At 44.2% G+C, this 22,081-nt stretch overlaps 1 protein-coding gene across 5 annotated transcripts in view; it reads right to left on the bottom strand.

Annotated features, from left to right (window-relative positions):
• Positions 1–21,794, bottom strand: part of ubap1 (ubiquitin associated protein 1) — a 55,848-nt gene extending 34,054 nt beyond the window's left edge. The window contains exons 1-3 of one of the 5 annotated variants that reach the window (XM_068031760.1): positions 21,632–21,794; positions 20,196–20,330; positions 6,183–6,229 (exon numbers count right to left, since the gene is read on the bottom strand). In XM_068031760.1, coding sequence (XP_067887861.1) covers positions 6,183–6,222 — 40 coding nt within the window. In that variant the 5' untranslated portion in view covers positions 6,223–6,229; positions 20,196–20,330; positions 21,632–21,794. Of the gene's footprint in view, positions 1–6,182; positions 6,230–20,195; positions 20,331–21,631 lie in introns of those variants that run through there. The other 4 variants (XM_068031770.1, XM_068031781.1, XM_068031750.1 and 1 more) reach the window with 4 other exon arrangements.
• Between the last annotated feature and the right edge of the window lie 287 nt (positions 21,795–22,081).

Here is a 22,081-nt window from a genome sequence, read left to right as displayed (position 1 = left end):
TTTTATCTATGATCTTTGCTAATCTTCTCTGTTGCTGAAGTGATACAATTCATTACGTGAAGAAAGTTAAAGTTCACTGCTCTGCATTTTAGTACATAGAAACATAGAAAATAGGAGCAGGAGTAGGCCATTCGGCCTTTCAAGCCTGCTCCGTCATTTATTATGATCATGGCTGATCATCCAACTCAGTAACCTGTTCCCGCTTTCACCCCATACCCTTTGATCCCTTTAGACCCAAGAGCTATATCTAACTCATTCTTGAAAACATACAATGTTTTGGCCTCAACTGCTTTCTGTGGTAGCGAATTCCACAGGCTCACCACTCTCTGGGTGAAGAAATTTCTCCTCATCTCAGTCCTGAAAGGTTTACCCCGTATCCTTAGACTATGACCCCTGGTTCTGGACTCACCCACCATCGGGAACATCCTTCCTGCATCTGCCCTGTCAAGTCCTGTTAGAATTTTATAGGTTTCTGTGAGATCCCCCCTCACTCTTCTGAACTCCAGCGAATATAATCCTAACCGACTCAATCTTTCCTCATAAGTCAGTCCCACCATCCCAGGAATCAGTCTGGTAAACCTTCGCTGCACTAACTCTATAGCAAGAACATCCTTCCTCAGATAAGGAGAGCAAAACTGCACACAATATTCCAGGTGTGGCCTCACCAAGGCCCTGTATAATTGCAGCAAGACATCCCTGTTCTTGGACTCGAATCCTCTCGCTATGAAGGCCTACATTCCATTTGCCTTTTTTAATCGCCTGTTGGACCTGCATGCTTACCTTCAGCGACTAGTGTACCAATAATCTGCAGAACAGCAGGCATTGACTTTGACGTAGACATTTAAAATTACAGGGAAAAAAAAACTTTGAAACATTTGTACATTCCATTCTCAGGAAGTCCCAATGATTTAGTTTAGTTTAGAGATACAGCACTGAAACAGGCCCTTCGGCCCACCGAGTCTGTGCCGACCATCAACCACCCATTTATACTAATCCTACACTAATCCCATATTCCTACCACATCCCCACCTGTCCCTATATTTCCCTATCACCTACCTATACTAGGGGCAACTTATAATGGCCAATTTACCTACCAACCTGCAAGTCTTTTTTGGCTGTGGGAGGAAACCGGAGCACCCGGAGAAAACCCACGCAGACACAGGGAGAACTTGCAAACTCCACACAGGCAGTACCCAGAATTGAACTCAGGCTGCTGGAGCTGTGAGGCTGCGGTGCTAACCACTGCGCCACTGTGCCGCCCAAAAAAGATTCAGGCATTTGAACAAAATAACACTTTAAGTCCAGTTAAAAGGGCAGCACCGTGGCAAGCACCACAGCCTCACAGCTCCAGCGACCCGGGTTTGATTCTGGGTACTGCCTGTGCGGAGTTTGCAAGTTCTCCCTGTGACCGCGTGGGTTTCCGCCGGGTGCTCCGGTTTCCTCCCACAGCCAAAGACTTGCAGGTTAATAGGTAAATTGGCCATTATAAATTGCCCCTAGTATAGGTAGGTGGTAGGGGAATTGAGGGAAGGTGGGGACGTGGTAGGAATATGAGATTAATGTAGGATTAGTATAAATGGGTGGTTGATGTCAGCACAGACTCGGTGGGCCAAAGGGCCTGTTTCAGTGCTGTATCTCGAAATAAAATAAATAAAATTATGTTTGTCTACTTACTGATGTTGCACTCTTTTTTTTGCTATGAGCATTACTGACTAGCAAATAGCTAATTCTAAAATAATGACGAACATAACCTGAATAATGTATTAATTTAAAAGAAATAAATTAATTGTTGTGAGTGGATCGTGTATGCATGGGGTGGATGGATTCACGAAAGCAATTTACAGGGTGTTGAATTAATAAAGTATTCATTTACTCCAAGGAGTGACAAATTGATTAAAATGTATTCTGTACCTGGAATGACTGGACTATTTAAATAACATTTTATTCATTAATAATAAAAGAAATACTCAAACTGATTAATGTGAAAACACACAGTGATGATAAAAAAAATCAACATTTATCAGTTATTTCATGTCCAGTTAATGACTGTGGTCTTCAATGCTCTAGTAATGCAGAAGTCTTCTTTCCCATGCCCAGTTTGTGCAGAATTGAGCAGTGATAGTTAGCTGGTTTTTAAAGCTTGAACAGCACACTAGAGTTGTTCATTTTCTCCCCTCTTCATCCTTATCTTCCCCTTAATAATTTACCAACTATTGGCATCTTATGGCAGGAGCATCCAAACTTTTCATCTTTATTGGCAATTTAAGTGTCTAATGTGGAACCCTTGCCCAACCTACAAGTTATTCCCACTGAGTTTCATATATTTCATGCAAAGCTAACAGAACTCTGTGTTCACATGATATTGATAAAGCAATCATAATCTACTCCCAATTTTCTGATTTCATGCAAATCCTTCAATGCTTGCTGTCCTGCAGTACAATCTCAGGTATCTGATGTGTAATCTTTATTTAATGTTACTGCTGGTCCCTACTTTTCTCAGCGAGTGGTAAGAACAGGATTTGTATTTATATAGCCTTTTAATATAGAAAACCCTTCTAAGACACTTTACAGAAGAACACAAAAAAGGACACCAAGCCAAAGGAGGAGATATTAAGAGGATGACAAAAAAGCTTGGTCAAAGAGGAAGGATTCTAGAATGGTCTTAAAGCAGAAAAGTGAGGTGGACAGGCAGATGGGTTTAGGAATAATATCCAAGAGCACTGGCCTGAAGGTTTTTTTTTTGTTTTATTCATTCATGGGATGTGGGCGTCACTGGCTATGCCAGCATTTATTGCCCATCCCTAATTGCCCTTGAGGTGGTGGTGAGCTGCCTTCTTGAACCGCTGCAGTCCATTTGGGGTAGGTAGACCCACAGTGCTGTTAGGAAGGGAGTTCCAGGATTTTGACCCAGCGACAGTGAAGGAACGGCGATATAGTTCCAAGTCAGGATGGTGTGTGACCTGGAGGGGAACTTGCAGGTGGTGGTGTTCCCATGCATTTGCTGCCCTTGTCCTTCTAGTTGGTCGAGGTCGCGGGTTTGGAAGCTGCTGTCTAAGGAGCCCTGGTGCATTGCTGCAGTGCATCTTGTAGATGGTACACCCTGCTGCTACTGTGCAGCAGTGGTGGAAGGAGTGAATGTTTGTAGATGGGGTACCAATCAAGCAGGCTGCTTTTTCCTGGATGGTGTCGAGGTTCTTGAGTGTTGTTGGGGTTGCACCCATCCAGGCAAGTGGAGAGTATTCCATCACACTCCTGACTTGTGCCTTGTAGATGATGGACAGGCTTTGGGGAGTCAGGTGGTGAGTTACTTGCCTCAAGATTCCTAGCCTTTGACCTGCTCTTGTAGCCACAGTATTTATATGGCTACTCCAGTTCATTTTCTGGTCAATGGTAGCCCCTAGTATGTCGATAGTGGGGGATTCTGCGATGGTAATGCCATTGAATGTCGAGGGGAGATGGTTAGATTCTCTCTTGTTGGAGATGGTCATTGCCTGCCACTTGTGTGGTGCGAACGTTACTTGCCACTTATCAGCCCAAGCCTAGATATTGTCCAGGTCTTGCTGCATTTCTACACGGACTGCTTCAGTATCTGAAGAGTCACGAATGGTGCTGAACATTGTGCAATCATCAGCGAACATCCCCACTTCTGACCTTATGACTGAAGGAAGGTCATTGATGAAGCAGCTGAAGATGGTTGGGCCTAGGACACTACCCTGAGGAACTCCTGCAGTGATGTCCTGGAGCTCAGATGATTGACCTCCAACAACCACAACCATCTTCCTTTGCGCTAGGTATGACTCCAGCCAGCGGAGGGTTTTCCCCCTGATTCCCATTGACCTCAGTTGTGCTAGGGCTCCTTGATGCCATACTCGGTCAGAGTAGGCTGATGGGGTGGTAATTGGTCAGGTTGGACTTGTCCTGCTTTTTGTGTACAGGACATACCTGGGCAATTTTCCACATTGCAGGGTAGATGCCAGTGTTGTAGCGGTACTGGAACAGCTTGGCTAGGGGCGCGGCAAGTTCTGGAGCACAGGTCTTCAGTACTATTGCCGGAATATTGTCAGGGCCCGTAGCTTTTGCAGTATCCAGTGCCTTCAGTCACTTCTTGATATCACGCGGAGTGAATCGAATTGGCTGAAGTCTGGCATCTGTGATGCTGGGGACTTCAGGCGGAGGCCGAGATGGATCATCAACTCGGCACTTCTGGCTAAAGATTGTTGCAAATGCTTCAGCCTTATCTTTTGCACTGATGTGCTGGACTCCCCCATCATTGATGATGGCGATATTTATGGAGCCACCTCCTCCAGTTAGTTGTTTAGTTGTCCACCACCATTCACGGCTGGATGTGGCAGGACTGCAGAGCTTAGATCTTATCCGTTGGTTATGGGATCGCTTAGCTCTGTCTATCGCATGCTGCTTACACAGTTTTAGCATGCAAGTAGTCCTGTGTTGTAGCTTCACCAGGTTGACACCTCATTTTGAGGTATGCCTGGTGCTGCTCCTGGCATACCGTCCTGCACTCTTCTTTGAACCAGGGTTGGTCTCCTGGCTTGATGGTAATGGTAGAGTGGGGAGTATGCCGGGCCATGAGGTTATAGATTGTGGATGAGTACAATTCTGCTGCTGCTGATGGTCCACAGCGCCTCATGGATGCCCGGTTTTGCATTGCTCGATCTGTTCGAAATCTATCCCATTTAGCACCGTGATAGTGCCACACAACACAATGGACGGTATCCGCAATGTGAAGGCGGGACTTCGTCTCCACAAGTACTGTGCGGTGGTCACTCCTACCAATAGTGCCATTGACAGAAGCATCTGCGGCAGGCAGATTGGTGAGGACGAGGTCACGTATGTTTTGCCCTCGTGTTGGTTCCCCCACCACCTGCCGCAGACCCAGTCTAGCAGCTATGTCCTTTAGGACTCGGCCAACTCGGTCAGTAGTGGTGCTACCGAACCACTCTTGGTGATGGACATTGAAGTCCCCCACCCAGAGTACATTTTGTGCCCTTGCCACCCTCAGTGCTTCCTCCAAGTGCTGTTCAACATGGAGGAGTACTGACTCATCAGCTGAGGGAGGGTGGTAGGTGGTAATCAGTAGGAGGTTACCTTGCCCATGTTTGACCTGATGCCATGAGACTTCATGGGGTCCGGAGTCGATGTTGAGGACTCCCAGGGCAACTCCCTCCCTACTGTATACCACTGTGCCACCACCTCTGCTGGGTCTGTCCTGCCGGTGGGACAGGACATACCTGGAGATGGTGATGGTGAGAGACATTGTCTGTAAGGTATGATTCTGTGAGTATGACTATGTCAGGCTGTTGCTTGACTAGTCTGTGGGATAGCTCTCCCAACTTTGGCACAAGCCCCCAGATGTTAGTAAGGAGGACTTTGCAGGGTCGACAGGGCTGGGTTTGCCATTGTCGTTTCCGGTGCCTAAGTCGATGCCGGGTGGTCCGTCCGGTTTCATTCAAGGTAGAACCATCAGTGGTGTGGTGAAGCACAAGAGGCTGCTGGAGGGCCAGAAGCCAATGTAGCTCAGCAAGGACAGGGGTGAAGGGTCTTGGTGTGAGACAGAACATGGACAGAGCTTTGGGTGAAGTGAACTTTATGGAGAATGTAGGATGGGAGTTCGACAAGGACAGCATTGGAATAGTCGAATCTGTATGTGACAAAGGTATTGGCAAGGGTTTCAGCAACAGATGGGCTGAGATTGGGGTATAACACCTCATTATAAAAAGAAAATAAAAGAATGAAAAAAGTGCAGTATTGTTCACTGGGATACACCAGGGTTGAGTTTTAAAAGGAGATTTGAGACGTGAGGGCATTTTCCAGTAGAGCTGAGATATTGATTTGAACAAAGTAGTCAAGATTATCAGGTGTTATGCTTCGGTAAATAATGATAGATTGCTTCGACTGGTTGACCAGATGGTAACAAGAGACAAAAATCTAAGACAAGTACAAAAAGAATTAAAAGGAGCAATCAGAAAAAGTGATTTTTCAGAGATGCTGGTTAAAACGTGGTATTATTCATTGCAACCTTTTGTTGAAGCAGGACCTAGAAATTCTTAAGTAAATCAAAGCAATGGGAACCATTAACTACTGGTCAGTAAACTACCATTTCACTTAGATAATGGAAAAAAAACAGCAGTCTGTTAAAATAATGCATGTATTTATGCACATACCAGAGTTCTGAAAATCTGATCCCGATTTCCTAGAGGCCATTTAGAATCTAGAAAAAAGCAAAGTAATGCTGATTAATTACCAGAAATAAAGGGAGAGGCATTGCCAACACACATTAAATTATACACGATATCAAACTTTAGATTCTAAAGGTTGCGTCTGAGATAATAGGATTGTTTTGACAAATTTAAATTTACACCTGCAATGGCACAAATTTGGCAAGACAATTACAATAAAAGCAGAACTGTGCTTCATTTTACTACTTCAGCTCCAAGGCCCATCTAAGTGGCTGGTTTGGTGCCGGTGTACATTGTGCCAGCTCAAGTTTAATAGCTGAAGCCAACACAACAACAAAAATTTGCATTTTCTTTTTTAAACACCTTTAACATAGCAAAATGTTCCAAGATACTTCACAGGAGTATTATGAAACAAAATTTGATACTTCATCACATAAGGAGATATTAAGACCAATGACCAAAAGCTTGATTAAAGTGGTAGATTTTAAGGAGCATCTTAAAGGAGGAAAGAGAGATAGAGAAGCAGAAAGGTTTCGGGAGGAAATTCCAGATGTTATGACCTCGGCAGCTGAAGACAAAAATGCCAGTGGTGCAATGATTAAAATCGGGGTGTCACAGAGGCCAGACTTGGAGGAACACAGATATCTAGGAGTATGTAGGGCTGGAGGAGAGGAGAGAGAGAATCGGGGTGGGGGTGGGAGTGGGGGGGGGGGGGGGGGGGTGTGGGTAGTGAGGCCATAAAGGGAAATGAAAACAAGGATGAGAATATTAAATATTATGAGATTAAAATTGGGGCGTTGCTTAACTGGGAGCCAATGTAGGTCAACGAGCACAGGGGTGGTGGGTGAATGGAACTTGATGCAAGCTAGAACATTGGCAGCAGAGTTTTGGATAACCTCAAGCTTATGGAGGGTAGAATATGGGAGGCTGGCCAGAGTGCACTGGAATAATTAAGATAGAGATAACAAAGGCATGAATGAGGCTTTCAGCAGCAGAGGAGCGGAGGCAGGGGCAGAGTCAGGTGATGTTACTGAGCTGGAAACGCACCCGGTTCCATGTGTGTAAATGTGTGATTGGAAGCTCATCTCAGAGTCAACAATGTCACCAAGTTGCAAACAGTCTGGTTCAGCATCAGACAGTTGTCAGGGAGAGGGATGGAGTCAGTGGCTAGGGAATGGAGCACATTGTGAACACCGAAGACAATGGCTTTGTTCTTCCCAACATTTAGCTGATAGAAACTTCTGTTCATCCATTACTGGATGTCAGACAAGAGTCTGACAATTTTGAGACATTAGAGGGGTCAAGAAGAGTGCTGATGAGATACAGCTGAATGTCATCAGCATTTTTCCGGAAACAAACTGTATTCAGAATGCAGATGAGAAATAGGAGGGGGGACAAGGATAGATCCTTGAGGACACCAGAGGTAATGGTGCAGGAATGGGAAGAGAAGACATTGCAGATAATTCTCTTGTTATGACTGAATGGATTAGAATGAAACCATGCGACTGCAATCCCACCCAGCTAGATTACAGTGGAGAGGCATTGCAAGATGGTGGGGTCAACCGTCTCAAAGGTGACAGACAGGGAGAGAAGGACGAGGAGCAATAGTTTACCTTTGTCACAGTCACACAGGATGTAATTTGTGACTTTGATAAGAGCCATTCTGGTACTGTGGCAGGTGCAGAAATAACATCTTACAATCCAACACAATAAAATGTAATGAACTACTCTATTCAAACATGCCTACCACACTGCCCAACCGGGTAACTGATCCAGGTAATCAACATGCATTCAGCCAGACAACAACAAATTGCACCCAATGGGCAAGTTTCTTCTGAAACCATTAAAGACGGTGCAAGCTGAACTGAGTAAAGCACTTAACTCACATTGTCCACCCATGTCCATTTTTTGTAATTCTATGCATCAGCTGCAATAATGCTTCCACAGATATCTTTGACAATATTTCAAATACTACATTTCCCATCATCGTCTTTCAGAATAGGATGGGATTGGTTACCTTTGTTGTAACAACTGATCTACCACTTCTCTTTCTCTTCACTCCAACTTTTATTTTATCCGAGGACGAACTTAGTTTGTATTCTTGAATCATACAGCACAGAATGTGGTCACTCAGCCCAGAGTGCCTGCTCTGACTCTTTGAAAGAGCTTTCTAAGCAAGCTCACGCCACCTGCTCTTTTCCCACAATCCTGCAATTTTAAATTCAAGTATATATACAATTCCTTTTGAAAATTACTATTGAATCTGCTTCCACCACTTTTTAAATTCATTCTTGGGCTGCAGATAAATGCTGGCCTTGCAAGTAACAATGTCCATCCATAGTTACCCTGAGAAGGGGGGTGGCAAGCAACCTTCTTGAACCGCTGCAGTTTGTGCAGTAAAGGCTCTCCCACAATTCTATTAGGTAGGTAGCGTTTGGGAAGACACCATGGCGATTTGCTGCAGCGCATCCTGTAAACAGCACACACTGCAGCCACAGTACCTCGATGGTGAAGGAGTGGATATTTAAGCTACTGGATGGAGTGCTGATCATGCAGACTGCTTTGTCCTGGAGGCTTCTTAAGTGTTGTTGGAGCTGCACCCACCAATGCAAATGAAGAGCATTCCAACACACTACTGGTTTGTGATGTAGATGGTAGAGGGGCTTTAGGAGGTCAAGAGGTGCGCCACTCGCCACAGAGCCTCTGACCTGCTCTTTTAGACATGACATTAGTGTGGCTAGTCCAGTTCAGCTTTTGGTCAATGGTGACCCTGCAGGATGGTGGAGGGCTAGATAACTGTAATGCCAAGGGGAGGTGATTAGGCTCTCTCTTGTGCAGCACAAATGTTACTTGCCACTCGTGAGCCCAAGCCTTGAAGTCGTCCAGACCTTACTGCATGCGGACATGGACTGCTTCATTATCTGGGGAACCATGAATGGAACTGAACATTGTGTAATCAGCAAACAACGCCACCACCCCCCCACAATCATTGATGAAACAACTGAACTTAGTTTGTTCAAGAACAATCCCCTGAGCAATTTCTGCAGTGATGTTCTGGGGCTGAGATGATTGGCCTCCAACAACCACAACTATCTTCCTTTGTGTCAGATATGAGGTTTCCCCTGATCCCCAATGACCTCAACTTTACTAGGATCCCTTGGTGCCACACAGCAAGTGCTGCCTTGATGTCAAGGGCAGTTATTCTCATCTCACCTCTGGAATTCAGCTCACGTGTCTATGCCTGGACTAAGATTGTGATGAGATCTGGAGCTGCGGTCCTGACAGAACTCACATGGAGCATCAGTGAGTTTGTTTCTATAGTACCTACACATTTTTTTTTTACTGTTTGTGCTTGGAGCCAGGGCTGTTCATTTTACAGTCAACTGACACCCTCTCTGTACTAATGCTTTGTCTTTCACCACACCATTAACATACCATTTGCCTTTGTTACATGACCTTCTTGTCAGTTATTCTCTGTGACCTTGTCCTATCAACACCTTCTCTTTTGTTAGCTCTTGCCCCACCCCCGCTTTACTTGCTTAAAACCTTTAACATTTCTAATATTTGTCAGTTCTGATGAAGGGTCTCTGACCTGAAGCATTAACTCTGCTTCTCTCTCCACAGATGCTGCCAGACCTGCTGAGTATTTCCAGCATTTCTTGTTTTTACATCAGTGAGTAAGCCTGTTTCCAGTCTAATGATACCCTGGTAGTGTCCAGTGATTCCTCCATAAATTTCCCATCTCTTTCAGAACTCTGAATGAATACCATTTATCCCTAGTTATTAATTTGTTTGGACTACTTATAGCCCATCTAGGATTTTCATTTTGTTTACATCATAATCATTAATTTTACTTTGTCACACTTCCTGCAGTTGCCATTTTGTCACATCAGTGTAACTAATTACTTTTGGTGATAATTACCTGATTATTATACTCACCTCCCACTAACAGCACTACCTGCAAGCTCCCCTCCAAGTCACACACCATCCTGACTTGGAAATATATCGCCGTTCCTTCACAGTCGCGGGATCAAAATCCTTGAACACCCTCCCTAACAGCACTGTGGGTGTACCCAAACCAGATGGACTGCAATGGTTCAAGAAGGTAGCTCACCACAAACTTCTCGAGGGCAATTTGGGATGGGCAATAAATGCTTGCTTTGCCAACAATGCCAGCATCCCATGAAAGGAAAAAAAAGTCCTCCAAACTAGAATGGTGCTATGGCACCAATCACACAAGTTCACTTGTCATTTCATTAACCTCAAGCCTACTTCCTATCAGACATTTAGACTTTGTGAGAATCACTGTCCTGCTCATACTACCAATTTAATATTCCACTTGATAATGGTGTCTCATCTTTCCAATGACTTATGTATCAGCCCATCTTACCTGTCGATGCTGCAATTAGGGTTCAACCGCCACCACCCCATCCCCACAACATTCGTTTCTGTTGACTCCTCTTCACCACAAGCCTTCCATGCATCAGTGCCAACTCTTGCCACCAGGCTGTCCCCCTCGCCTGCTTCTTCTTATGACACCTAACCTTCGCTGGTTCTGTGGCATATCTTATATATAAGCTATTTGAGAACCGAGCTACCATTTTCACAGAACTGACAAAGATAAAACATCAGAAAAAAGAAGTGGATATGGGAAGAAGCCTTGCGACTGTGAGGAGAAGCACATCACAGCTGATATACAGGAGACCTGTAAATATGAGGGAAAAGGTGCAAAGGTACCAATCTGTCTTTCTAGGAAAACCACCATCCCATCTTTCACCTTCCTTTTCTCTCAAGTCCTTGAACATGTTGTCGACTTCCAAACTGGCTCCCATCTTTCCTAGAATTCCATGTTTGAATCCCTCCAATCAGATTTCGCCCCTGCCACAGTACCAAAATAGCTCTCAAAGTCACAAATGACAACCTATATGACTGTAACATAAGTAAACTTTCTCTCCTTGTCCTGTCTGCAGCCTTTGACATGGCTGACCTCATCATCCTCCTCCAATGTCTCTCCACGATTGTCCAGCTGGGTGGGACTGCTCATACCTGGTGCCATTCTCATCTCTAATCGTAGCCAGAGAATCACTTGCAATGGCTCTCTTCCTGCTCCCACACTGTCATCTCTGGTGTCCCAAGAATCTATCCTTCCCCTCCTATTACTTATATACATGCTGCCCCTTGGTGACATCATCCAAAAGAACAGCCTTAGTTTTCACACGTATGCTGACGACACTCAGCTCTACCTCACTACCACCTCTCTCGACTCTTCCACTGTTGCTAAATTGTCAGACTGTTTATCTGACATCCAGTATTGTATGAACGGAAATTTACTGGGAAGATTGAAGCCACTGTCTTCAGTCCCCACTCCAAACTCCATTCCCCAGTTATCAACCTCACCCCTTTCCCTGATAACAGTCTGAGATTAAGCCAGTCACTTTGCAACCTTGGTATCACATGACCGAGCTTCCAACCTCACATTCGCGCCATCACTAAGACCACTTTTTTCCACCTCAATAACATCACCTGACTTCGCCCATCTCTGCTCATTTGCTGCTGAAACCCTCATTTACGCCTTCGTTATCTCTAAACTTGATTATTCCAACGTACTCCTGGTTGGTCTCCCACATTCTACTCTCCATAAACTGAGGTCATCCAAAACTCTGCTGCCCATGTCTTAACTCACAGCAAGTTCCGTTCCCCTATCACCCCTGAGCTTGCTGACCTACATAAGCTCCTGGTCAAGCAATGTCCTGATTTTTCTTATTTTCAAATCCCTCCATGGCCTCGCCCCTCCCTTGCTCTCTGATCTCCTCCAGCCCCACAACCCTTCAAGAAATCTGCGCTCCTCTAATTCTGGCCTCTTAAGCATCTCTGATTTTAATTGCTCCACCACTGGTGACCACAATTTCAGTTGCCTAGGCCTCAATCACTGGAATACCCTCCCTACGCCTCTCCACCTTCCAACCTCACTTTCCTCCTTTAAGACACTCCTTAAAATCTATTTCTTTGACTAAGCTTTTGATCATCTGACCTAATGGGCTGAATTTTACCTTGGGCGGATGGGAATTTGCCCCCGACATGAAAGTCGGTGGCGAACCCGCTTCCCCCTAGCCTGGGGCTCTGTCCCATATTTTACAGGTCCCCAGGCTTTAATTATCCCAAGGCAGGACTTCCACCCACTTGAGGGAGGAGGTCCCGCCTCAGTGAGCTGCCGGCCAATCAGTGGGCCAGCAACTCTTAGTCCCAGCAACACCGCCGGGAGCGGTGGCCACTGCTGGAACTGCAGCCCAGCCAACGCCATGAACCCTGGAGAGTGAGTGAGTTGGACATGCCTCACCAAGGGGATCGGTCCTTCCCTGGTGAGGCTGGAGTGGTAGTTTGGTGGGGGTGTCTTGGGTCCCGTGAGTGGGTTGGGAGGCGGGGGAGGCCCTCAATTGGGCACACGGTGCCCGACTGCCATGCCCTATTGCTAGGCGGCCTTTCATGTCCCCAGCACACCCGCTTGCCATGGGTAAAATACCCCTGGAGGCGGGCGCGGGCCCTTAAGTCACCACTTAAGGGCCTTGATTGGCCTCGGGCGGGCGGGCCATTTCCCCCCACGCCCGACCACCGTAAAGTCGACCGGAGGTGGGAGCGGGGCGGGTAGGCCTCCTGGAGCCACCAACTGACCCGCTGGGGCGGCGTAAAATTCAGCCCAATATCTCCTATTGTGGCTCGCTGTCATACTTTGTTTTATAATGTTCTTGTGAAGCGCTGTGAGATGTTTTATTATGTTAAAGGCACTATATAAATAAACGTTGTTGTTGAATACATTTTGTAAGCATGCAAGGAGTTGGGTGGAACATTAATTTAGGGACAGGGAGGAAAGAAAGAGGTGGACAGAAATAATGGGTTCCTGAAGTTGGATGCAAGAAGAGTGATGAATGAGGAGATGAGGGGAATGGGCAAGGGGATAGGCAAGTATAGGATACCAAGAACTGCTGCAAAAGCATGTGAAGAAGAATGCAGACCAAAGGGGCAGTGGGGGAAGCGATGAAATCAGAAAGAGGAGACAAGGAACAGGAAACAGTGACAGAAGAAAGAAGAATCAGAACATTACAGGGAAAGGACAGAGGAGTGGGACGAGCTGAGTCATTCTTGCAGAGAGTCGGCATGACACGAAGGGTGCTGCAAACATTTTACGATTAGGCAGGTGAACAAGAATGGTACAATAGAAATTCAAACTGCAGGAGGCAGTAAGGAGGGACGGGAATATGAAAGGTCATTGAAAGGTTGTGACAGAAGCAATTAAAGGCACATGCCTCCCCTCCATCCACAACAATGCAAAAGACATAAAAAGACACAATAGAAAGAACAAAAAGGCCACAAGACGTAGAAGCAACATACCGTAGAGATAAACACAAAACAACAAAAAGAACACCAAGAGGAAAGAGCAATGCTGCCAAGATAAAAACAGACAGGCAAGACATAGACCATGTACTGTAACTTAAAGTGAGCAATGTCACAAGAGAGCCACTCATTACGAAAAAGTAAAATACCATCAGGATTTGAATTGTTTCAAAAGGTGGCCAAATGCACACTTTTTCTATTAGCATATTTGGTTAATTCCCTTTGAAAGGTAACAAATTGCTCTCAATAATGTGAAGTTTTACTTTTGGGAAGTTTATTAAGACATCATGTCAGGCAGGAATGTTGCTCAGAGCTATTGCGTTGTAACACTGTTGCCCAAATATACAGTTTGATTCGCTATGCTCATTTTGACCATGTGTCAATGCACTAAACAGGCAGACAATGTTCAAAGGAATTGCGTCTACATCAAAGGACATCAGAATGGATAAAGATCCCAGGGCTGGCTCGATCTGCCAACAGAAACAATCAGACCATTTGCACAAGAGGTGTTAATAAAAGACTGAAATATAATGCAACAGCATTTTAAAATTATTTAAACTCAGTTAGAATGTTAACAATTTATTCATGTACATTATGTTACTGGTTAAGAATGTTTTTAACAAAGAAATCAAACATGGAGTGGGTAAGCACCCTTTCCTTTTGCTTTAAGGCAAGAGTTGAGACCAGCCTGAGGTAATGGGATTAAGATTTCTTTCTGACTTCAGTTATTACATGTAATGTGTTTGACAGTTTCAAACCAGTTACTACTGGGAATGGAGCCTACAGTACAAAATAATCTACAATTTGGCACTCACTCAGAAAGACCATTATGATGGTTAGTGTAGGATGTTTAAGACATACTTCAAAGTTTGGGGTAGAGACGTTGTCGATATTTTACTCTACATTTACCTTGTACTTCATTCGACCTGAGAAAACTTTGATATTGATATCAAGAGTGAACACAAAGTGACAAATATAGTATTACATTGTTTTACATAGGATTTGCAGCATCTGGCACTGACGTTTCTCACCTTGACATTTAAAAAAACAAAAACTGCAGACACGTTTAAAATGTAAGAGTATTAAAATAAGTAAAATAAAATTCTAAAGGCTTAACCACTATAATTATGTAATTGCATAATCAGATATCAAACTTACTGCAGAGTCATTGAAAGCTAGGCAAAAAACAAATTAAAGCAGATGCTGAAAATATAAAACAAAAACAGAAAATATTGGACAAATGCAGGACGTGAGACAGCATCTGTATTCCCTATATTGCAACAGTGACTACACTTCAAACCTTCTTCATTGTCCCAAACTACTTTGTAGTCATTTTGAAGTTGTGAAAGGTTCTACGTAAAAGAAAGGAAAATTTTAACATTTCAGGCACATCCCTTCATCTATTCTGCAAAGAGCACATCACAGAAACATGATCAAAAGACACTGAAGCACAGACAAAGGATGCATTGGTTTTGATTTTCCAAAATTCCCTAGATTCTGGAAAGATCTCATCAGATTGGAAGATAGCAAATACAACTCCGCTATTCAAGAGAGAAAGACAGAAGCAGGAAACGACAGGCCAGTTAGTTTAACAACTGTCATGGGGATAATGCTGGAATCTATTATTAAGGAAAAGGGATGAGGACCTGAAAAGCGAATATAGGGAGTTAAGTTGGAGGCTAAAAGGCAGGACGAGCAGAGTAGTAATCTCAGGATTGATACCGGTGCCACGTGCTAGTGAGGCTAGAAACAGAGAGCGAGTGCAGCTGAACACGTGGCTACAGAACTGGTGTAGAAGGGAGGGCTTCAGATATGTGGATCATTGGGATACCTTCTGGGGAAGGTGGGACCTGTACAAGGAGGACGGGTTACATCTGAACTGGAGGGGCACCAATATCCTGGGCGGGAGGTTTGCGAGAGCTCTTCGGGAGGGTTTAAACTAGTTTGGCAGAGGGATGGGAACCGGAGCTATGGATCAGTGGATGGGGTAGCTGTTGAGCAGGCAGATACAGAGTGCAGAGAGTCTGCGAGGAAGGTTAGACAGTTAACAGGGCAAAGTTGCAGCCAATATGATGGGTTGAAGTGTGTCTATTTTAACAGTCTTGGCGGGTAGGATTAAGGAAAATCCCAAGGCGTTCTACACTTATGTGAGGAACAAGAGGATGGCCAGAGTGAAGATAGGGCCGATCAGGGATAGTGGAGGGAACTTGTGCCTGGAGTCGGAGGAGGTAGGGGAGGTCCTTAATGAATACTTTGCTTCAGTATTCACTAGCGAGAGGGACCTGGACGTTTGTGAGGACAGCGTGAAACAGGCTGATATGCTCGAACAGGTTGATGTTGAGGAGGATGTGCTGGAAATTTTGAAAGACATGAGGATAGATAAGTCCCCGGGGCCAGACGGGATATACCCAAGGTTATTACGGGAAGCGAGGGAAGAGATTGCCGTGCCTTTGGCGATGATCTTTGCGTCCTCACTGTCCACTGGAGTAGTACCAGATGATTGGAGGGTGGCAAATGTTATTTCCTTGTTCAAGAAAGGGAATAGGGATAACCCTGGGAATTACAGACCAGTCAGTCTTACGTCGGTGGTGGGCAAATTATTGGAGAGGATTCGAGAGACAGGATTTATGATTATTTGGAAAAGCATAGTTTGATTAGAGATAGTCAGCATGGCTTTGTGAGGGGCAGGTTATGCCTCACAAGCCTTATTGAATTCATTGAGGATGTGACAAAACACGTTGATGAAGGAAGAGCAGTGGATGTGGTGTATATGGATTTTAGCAAGGCGTTTGATAAGGTTCCCCATGGTAGGCTCATTCAGAAAGTAAGGAGGCATGGGATACAGGGAAAGTTGGCTGTCTGGATACAGAATTGGCTGGCCCATAGAAGACAGAGGGTGGTAGTAGATGGAAAGTATTCAGCATGGAGCTCGGTGACCAGTGGTGTTCCGCAGGAATCTGTTCTGGGATCTCTGCTCTTTGTGATTTTTATAAATGACTTGGATGAGGAAGTGGAAGGCTGGGTTAGTAAGTTTGCCGATGACACAAAGGTTGCTGGAGTTGTGGATAGTGCAGAGGGCTGTTGTAGGTTGCAACGGGACATTGACAGGATGCAGAGCTGGGCTGAGAAGTGGCAGATGGAGTTCAACCTGGAAAAGTGTGAAGTGATTCATTTTGGAAGGTCGAATTTGAATGCAGAATACAGGCTTAAAGACAGGATTCATGGCAGTGTGGAGGAACAGAGGAATCTTGGGGTCCACGTCCATAGATCCCTCAAAGTTGCCACCCAAGTTGATAGGGTTGTTAAGAAGGCGTATGGTGTGTTGGCTTTCATTAACAGGGGGATTGAGTTTAAGAGCCGCGAGGTTATGCTGCAGCTCTATAAAGCTTGGAATATTGTGTTCAGTTCTGGTCGCCTCATTATAGGAAGGATGTGGAAGCTTTAGAGACGGTGCAGAGGAGATTTACCAGGATGCTGCCTGGACTGGAGGGCATGTCTTATGAAGAAAGGTTGAGGGAGCTAGGGCTTTTCTCATTGGAGAAAAGAAGGATGAGAGGTGACTTGATAGAGGTGTACAAGATGATGAGAGGTATAGATAGAGTGGAGAGCCAGAGACTTTTTCCCAGGGTGGAAAGGGCTATCACCAGGGGGCATAATTTTAAGGTGATTGGAAGAAGGTTTAGGGGAGATGTCAGAGGTAGGTTCTTTACACAGAGAGTGGTGGGTGCGTGGAATGCACTGCCAGCGGTGGTAGTAGAAGCAGATACATTAGGGACATTTAAGCGACTCTTGGATAGGTACATGGATGATAGTAGAATGAAGGGTATGTAGGTAGTTTGATCTTAGAGTAGGTTAAAGGGTCGGCACAACATCGTGGGTCAAAGGGCCTGTACTGTGCTGTACTGTTCTATGTTCTTATAGCAGATTATTTAGAAAATCTCAGTACAATCAGGCAGAGCCAACATGATTTTGTGAAAGGGAAATCGTGTTTGACAAATTTATTAGAGTTCTTTGAGGAAGTAACAAGCAATGTGGATAAAAGGGAACCTGTGGATCTGGGGTACTTGGATTTCCACAAGGCATGTGACAAGGTGCCACATCAAAGGTTACTCAACAAAATAGCAGCCCATGGTATGGGGGTAACATATAAGCATGGATAGAGAATTGGTTAGCTAACAGGAAACAGAGAATAAGTATGAATGGGTCACTTTCAGGTTGGCAAGCTGTAACTGGTGGAGTGCCACAGGGATCGGTGCCGGGGCCTCAACTATTTACAATCTATATCAATGACTTGGATGTGGGGACAGAATGTAAGGTTGATAAATTTGCTGATGACACAAAGATAGGTCGTGAAGTTGTGAAGAGGTCATCAGGAGTCTGCAAAAGGATATAGATAGGTTAAGTGAGTGGGCAAAGATTTGGCAGATGGACTATATGTGGGAAAGGGTGAACTTGTCCACTTTGGCTTCAAAAATAGAAAAGCAACGTATTATTTATATGGGGAGAGATTGCAGAACTCCAACATGCAGAGGGATCTGGGCGTCCTAGTACATGAAACACAAAAAAAGTTAGTATGCAAGTACTCTTCTTCTTTGGCCTCCTTATCTTTTGAGACAATGGATAAGCGCCTGGAGGTGGTCAGTGGTTTGTGAAGCAGCGCCTGGAGTGGCTATAAAGGCCAATTCTAGAGTGACAGGCTCTTCCACAGGTGCTGCAGAGAAATTTGTTTGTCGGGGCTGTTACACAGTTGGCTCTCCCCTTGCGCCTCTGTCTTTTTTCCTGCCGACTACCAAGTCTCTTTGACTCGCCACACTTTAGCCCCGCCTTTATGGCTGCCCGCCAGCTCTGGCGGATGCTGGCAACTGACTCCCACGACTTGTGATCAATGTCACAGGATTTCATGTCGCGTTTGCAGACGTCTTTAAAGCGGAGACATGGACGGCCGGGGGGTCTGATACCAGTGGCGAGCTTGCTGTACAATGTGTCTTTATGCAAGTACAGCAAGTGATTAAGAAGGCAAATGCAATGTTGTCGTTTATTACAAGGAGAATGGAATACAAAAGTAGAGATGTTTTGCTACTGTTGTACAGGGCATTGGTGAGACCACATCTAGAGTATTGTGTACAGTTTTTGTCTCCTTACTTAAGAAAGGATATAATTGCACTGGAAGCAGTTCAGAAAAGGTTCACTCGACTGATTCCTGGGATGGGAGGCTTACCTTACGAGGAAAGGCTGGACAGGTTGGGTCTGTATTTGTTGGAGTTTAGAAGGATGAGAGGCGATCTTATTGAAACATATAAGATCCTGAGGGGACTTGACAGGGTGGATGTTGAAAGGATGTTTCCCCTTGTGGGAGAGACTAAAATTAAGGGGCACAGTTTAAAGATAAGGAGTCTCCCATTTAAGACAGGGATGGGGAAAATCTATTTCTCTCAGAGGGTCGTGTGGAACTCTTCCCCGGAGAGTGGTGGAGGCAGAGTGAGTGAATGTTTTTAAGGCAGAGGTAGACAGATTCTTGACAAACAAGGGGGTCAAAGGATATCAGGGGTAGGCAGGAAAGTGGAGTTGTATCCACAAACCGATCAGCCATGATCTTATAGAATGGCAGAGCAGGCTCAAGGGGCCAAACAGCCTACTCCTGCTCCTAGTTCATATGTTCGCATGTACGTTCGTAGATATTTGGAGGGGTGACTTAAAGCTTGGTCAAACCTTTTTTTTAAATAAGTGCCTGAAAGGAGGTGGACTGTTGAATAAGATTAGGAACATAGGAGCAGGAGTAGGCCATTCAGCCCATCAAGCCTGCCCCACCATTCAATATGTTCATGGATGATATTCCACTGAAATGCCTTTTCCCACACTATCCTCATATCCCCTTATGTCATTGGTATTTAGAAATCTGTCAATCTCTACTTTAAACATACTCAATGACTGAGCTTCCACAGCCCTCTGGGGTACAGAATTCCAAAGATTCACAACCCTCTCAGTGAAGCAATTTTTCCTCATTTCTGTCCCAACTGGCTTCCCCCTTATTTTGAAATTCAGTCCCCTGGTTCTAGACTCCCCAACCAGGGGAAACATCTTAGCTGCATCTACCCTGTCTATCCCTTTAAGTATTGTAGGTTTCAATGAGATCACCTCTCATTCTTCGAAACTTTAGAGAATGCAGGCCCAGTTTCTCCAATTTCTCTTCATAGGACAGTCCCGCCATCCCGGGAACAAGTCTGATGAACCTTTGTTGCACTCCCTCTATGGCAATAATATCCTTCCAAAGGTAAGGGGACCAAAACTGCACCAATTTTAAATAATCCTCAGTCTTAGTATTTAAAGAGTCCCTATTCACTTAGCACTAAAATATACTTGTAATTGTGATTGATTCATTGAAAATGTTACACTTCAATTTTCCATTTTACAGATCTTAACAAAATATTATGCCAGCAGCTGTACAGTATGTTGAAAATGTCAACCATCCAGTATAAGAAAATTATGAGTTCATCATTCATCATGTGCAATCCATTTTTCCAAAAATCATATACTGCAAATATGAATTTTTAAGGAAATAGGTTTTTGAAGTTTTGAAAAGATGATACAGAACTTTAGGTATGCATTTACCTTTTGTTCATTTGCTTCCAACACGGGGACTGAATCATAATGATAATGCAGCTACGCACTGTGTTTTCATCCTCAATGCCAGCAGTAAAGATCCAAGAGGAAACAGGAAGATAAAGGATTAATGAAGATGATGCTCTAAGGAAACAGGCAAAGGAGGGTTAGTAGAAATTAGCAGAAAGAGACAGACATATTAAGAAATGTAGACAAAAACAAACTGAAGAAAAAAGGTCTTAATCATCCCTCTTCCAACCCCTCCTGTGAAGATACTGGAACTTTTCCCCATCAAGAATGAAAAGCAGCTGTAGCATTCTAGGACCTCACTCAAGTGAGAAAATCAAATCTCAACACTAAGAGAAGACAGGCTATTTGACATTGGGGGAGAGCATCAAAAATGCCAAATGACAAATTAGAAATATACCTTCAAGCAAAATTTGAGTACTAAAACATGACAGAAGGGGTGGGCAGGTTCAATTCCCTGTTCTGCTGAATTTCCAACCAATACTGGATATTAACCTGATGCCTCCCCATAGGGATGATGCAAAAATTAAATGTTTGTCATTTAAAGTGGAGCACTGCCTGGCAAAAGCCTGAAAAAAATTGCCCACCTATAGGTTTGTGACTTGGGAAGACCTATGCTGCGAATAAAACCGAAGGAATTTCATACCCTCGCAAAGTCATATGAATTCATCTTGAACTGATACAAAGAACAATGTTGAAGTTTGGAAGGACTCAGAAACCTCATGAAAGGTAATCCAAATTCCAGTTATTCTACATACAACTGATGACTATGTTACAATAGGAAAACGGAAAAGTCAAAACTTAAAACATTTTCCAACTGCAGTAGTCTACTAAACAAAGCTTTGAATGATAAAACATCGGCGTATACTTGAAACTATTTAGTCAGTCATTAGAAATTATAAGTTACTTCGTTAAAAACAAGTTAATTCAAACACGGTGCGTCATTTTGTTACATTTCATAATATAACTGATTTCAAAAAGCATATGAAGCAAGTATCACAAAACATATTTCGGGCAATCTGGATACTCAAAGGTACAAATAAAACACATGATATATTTAGGATAAAATTACAAGTCACCTACAGTGGGCGATTTTAAATAAAAATCTATTACCCTCCTTTCAACTTTTAGCTGATAAAATGATGTGGTGTCAACAGAGACGTTTCGAAAGGGCCTCGGATCCGACTCAACACCAGAAGCCTCACATGGAAAACTGCCATACTAAACGAGAATGTAATCACAAAGTAACCGAGCGGAGCGCGTTACCATGACTCGATCTGAATATTTACAGGCTGTGGGTTTAAGTTTACTCCTTCGCTTTCGCCAAGTGACTGTGAACCTTTAACCGATAGGGTTAAAAGCTGCGATCCCCCACAGCCTACCAACCAACACCCATTTTAAATGGCCCCGATGCTTACCTACAGGTTTTCGGTCTTCTTGAACGTTCACTACAATGTCCAGAACAAAATTAACTTTTTTTAAAACTAGATAAATTTGACACTATTTCCTGTTTCATTGCAGGACGCCATCTTACCCGCTAGCGATTGACGTCTTCGCGCACATCATGTGAACGACGCTGCCCGGATAAGTGACGTCATGCACTGCGCGCTCGACCCTGATGCTGCGACAGAGCGCCAGAGAGACGGCCTTGCCGAAAGGCACGATGGGCTGTTACGCATGCGTACGCTCAAATCGATTTGAGGGATTCCATCTTTATTTAGGCAAAAGTAATGGAAAAGTTATCCCTTTCAATTAACGACAGTTGTCAATTTTAGGGAATGTTAGATTCTAGATAAGATAACTTTGCAATAAGAATACCATGCCTCAGAATACGTAATTTAACATACCAATATATATTAGTACTGACA

The sequence above is a fragment of the Heterodontus francisci genome, chromosome 1 (assembly GCF_036365525.1).
Source record: "Heterodontus francisci isolate sHetFra1 chromosome 1, sHetFra1.hap1, whole genome shotgun sequence".
Classification (NCBI taxonomy): Eukaryota; Metazoa; Chordata; class Chondrichthyes; order Heterodontiformes; family Heterodontidae; genus Heterodontus; species Heterodontus francisci.
This window is presented reverse-complemented; position numbering and strand designations above follow the sequence as displayed.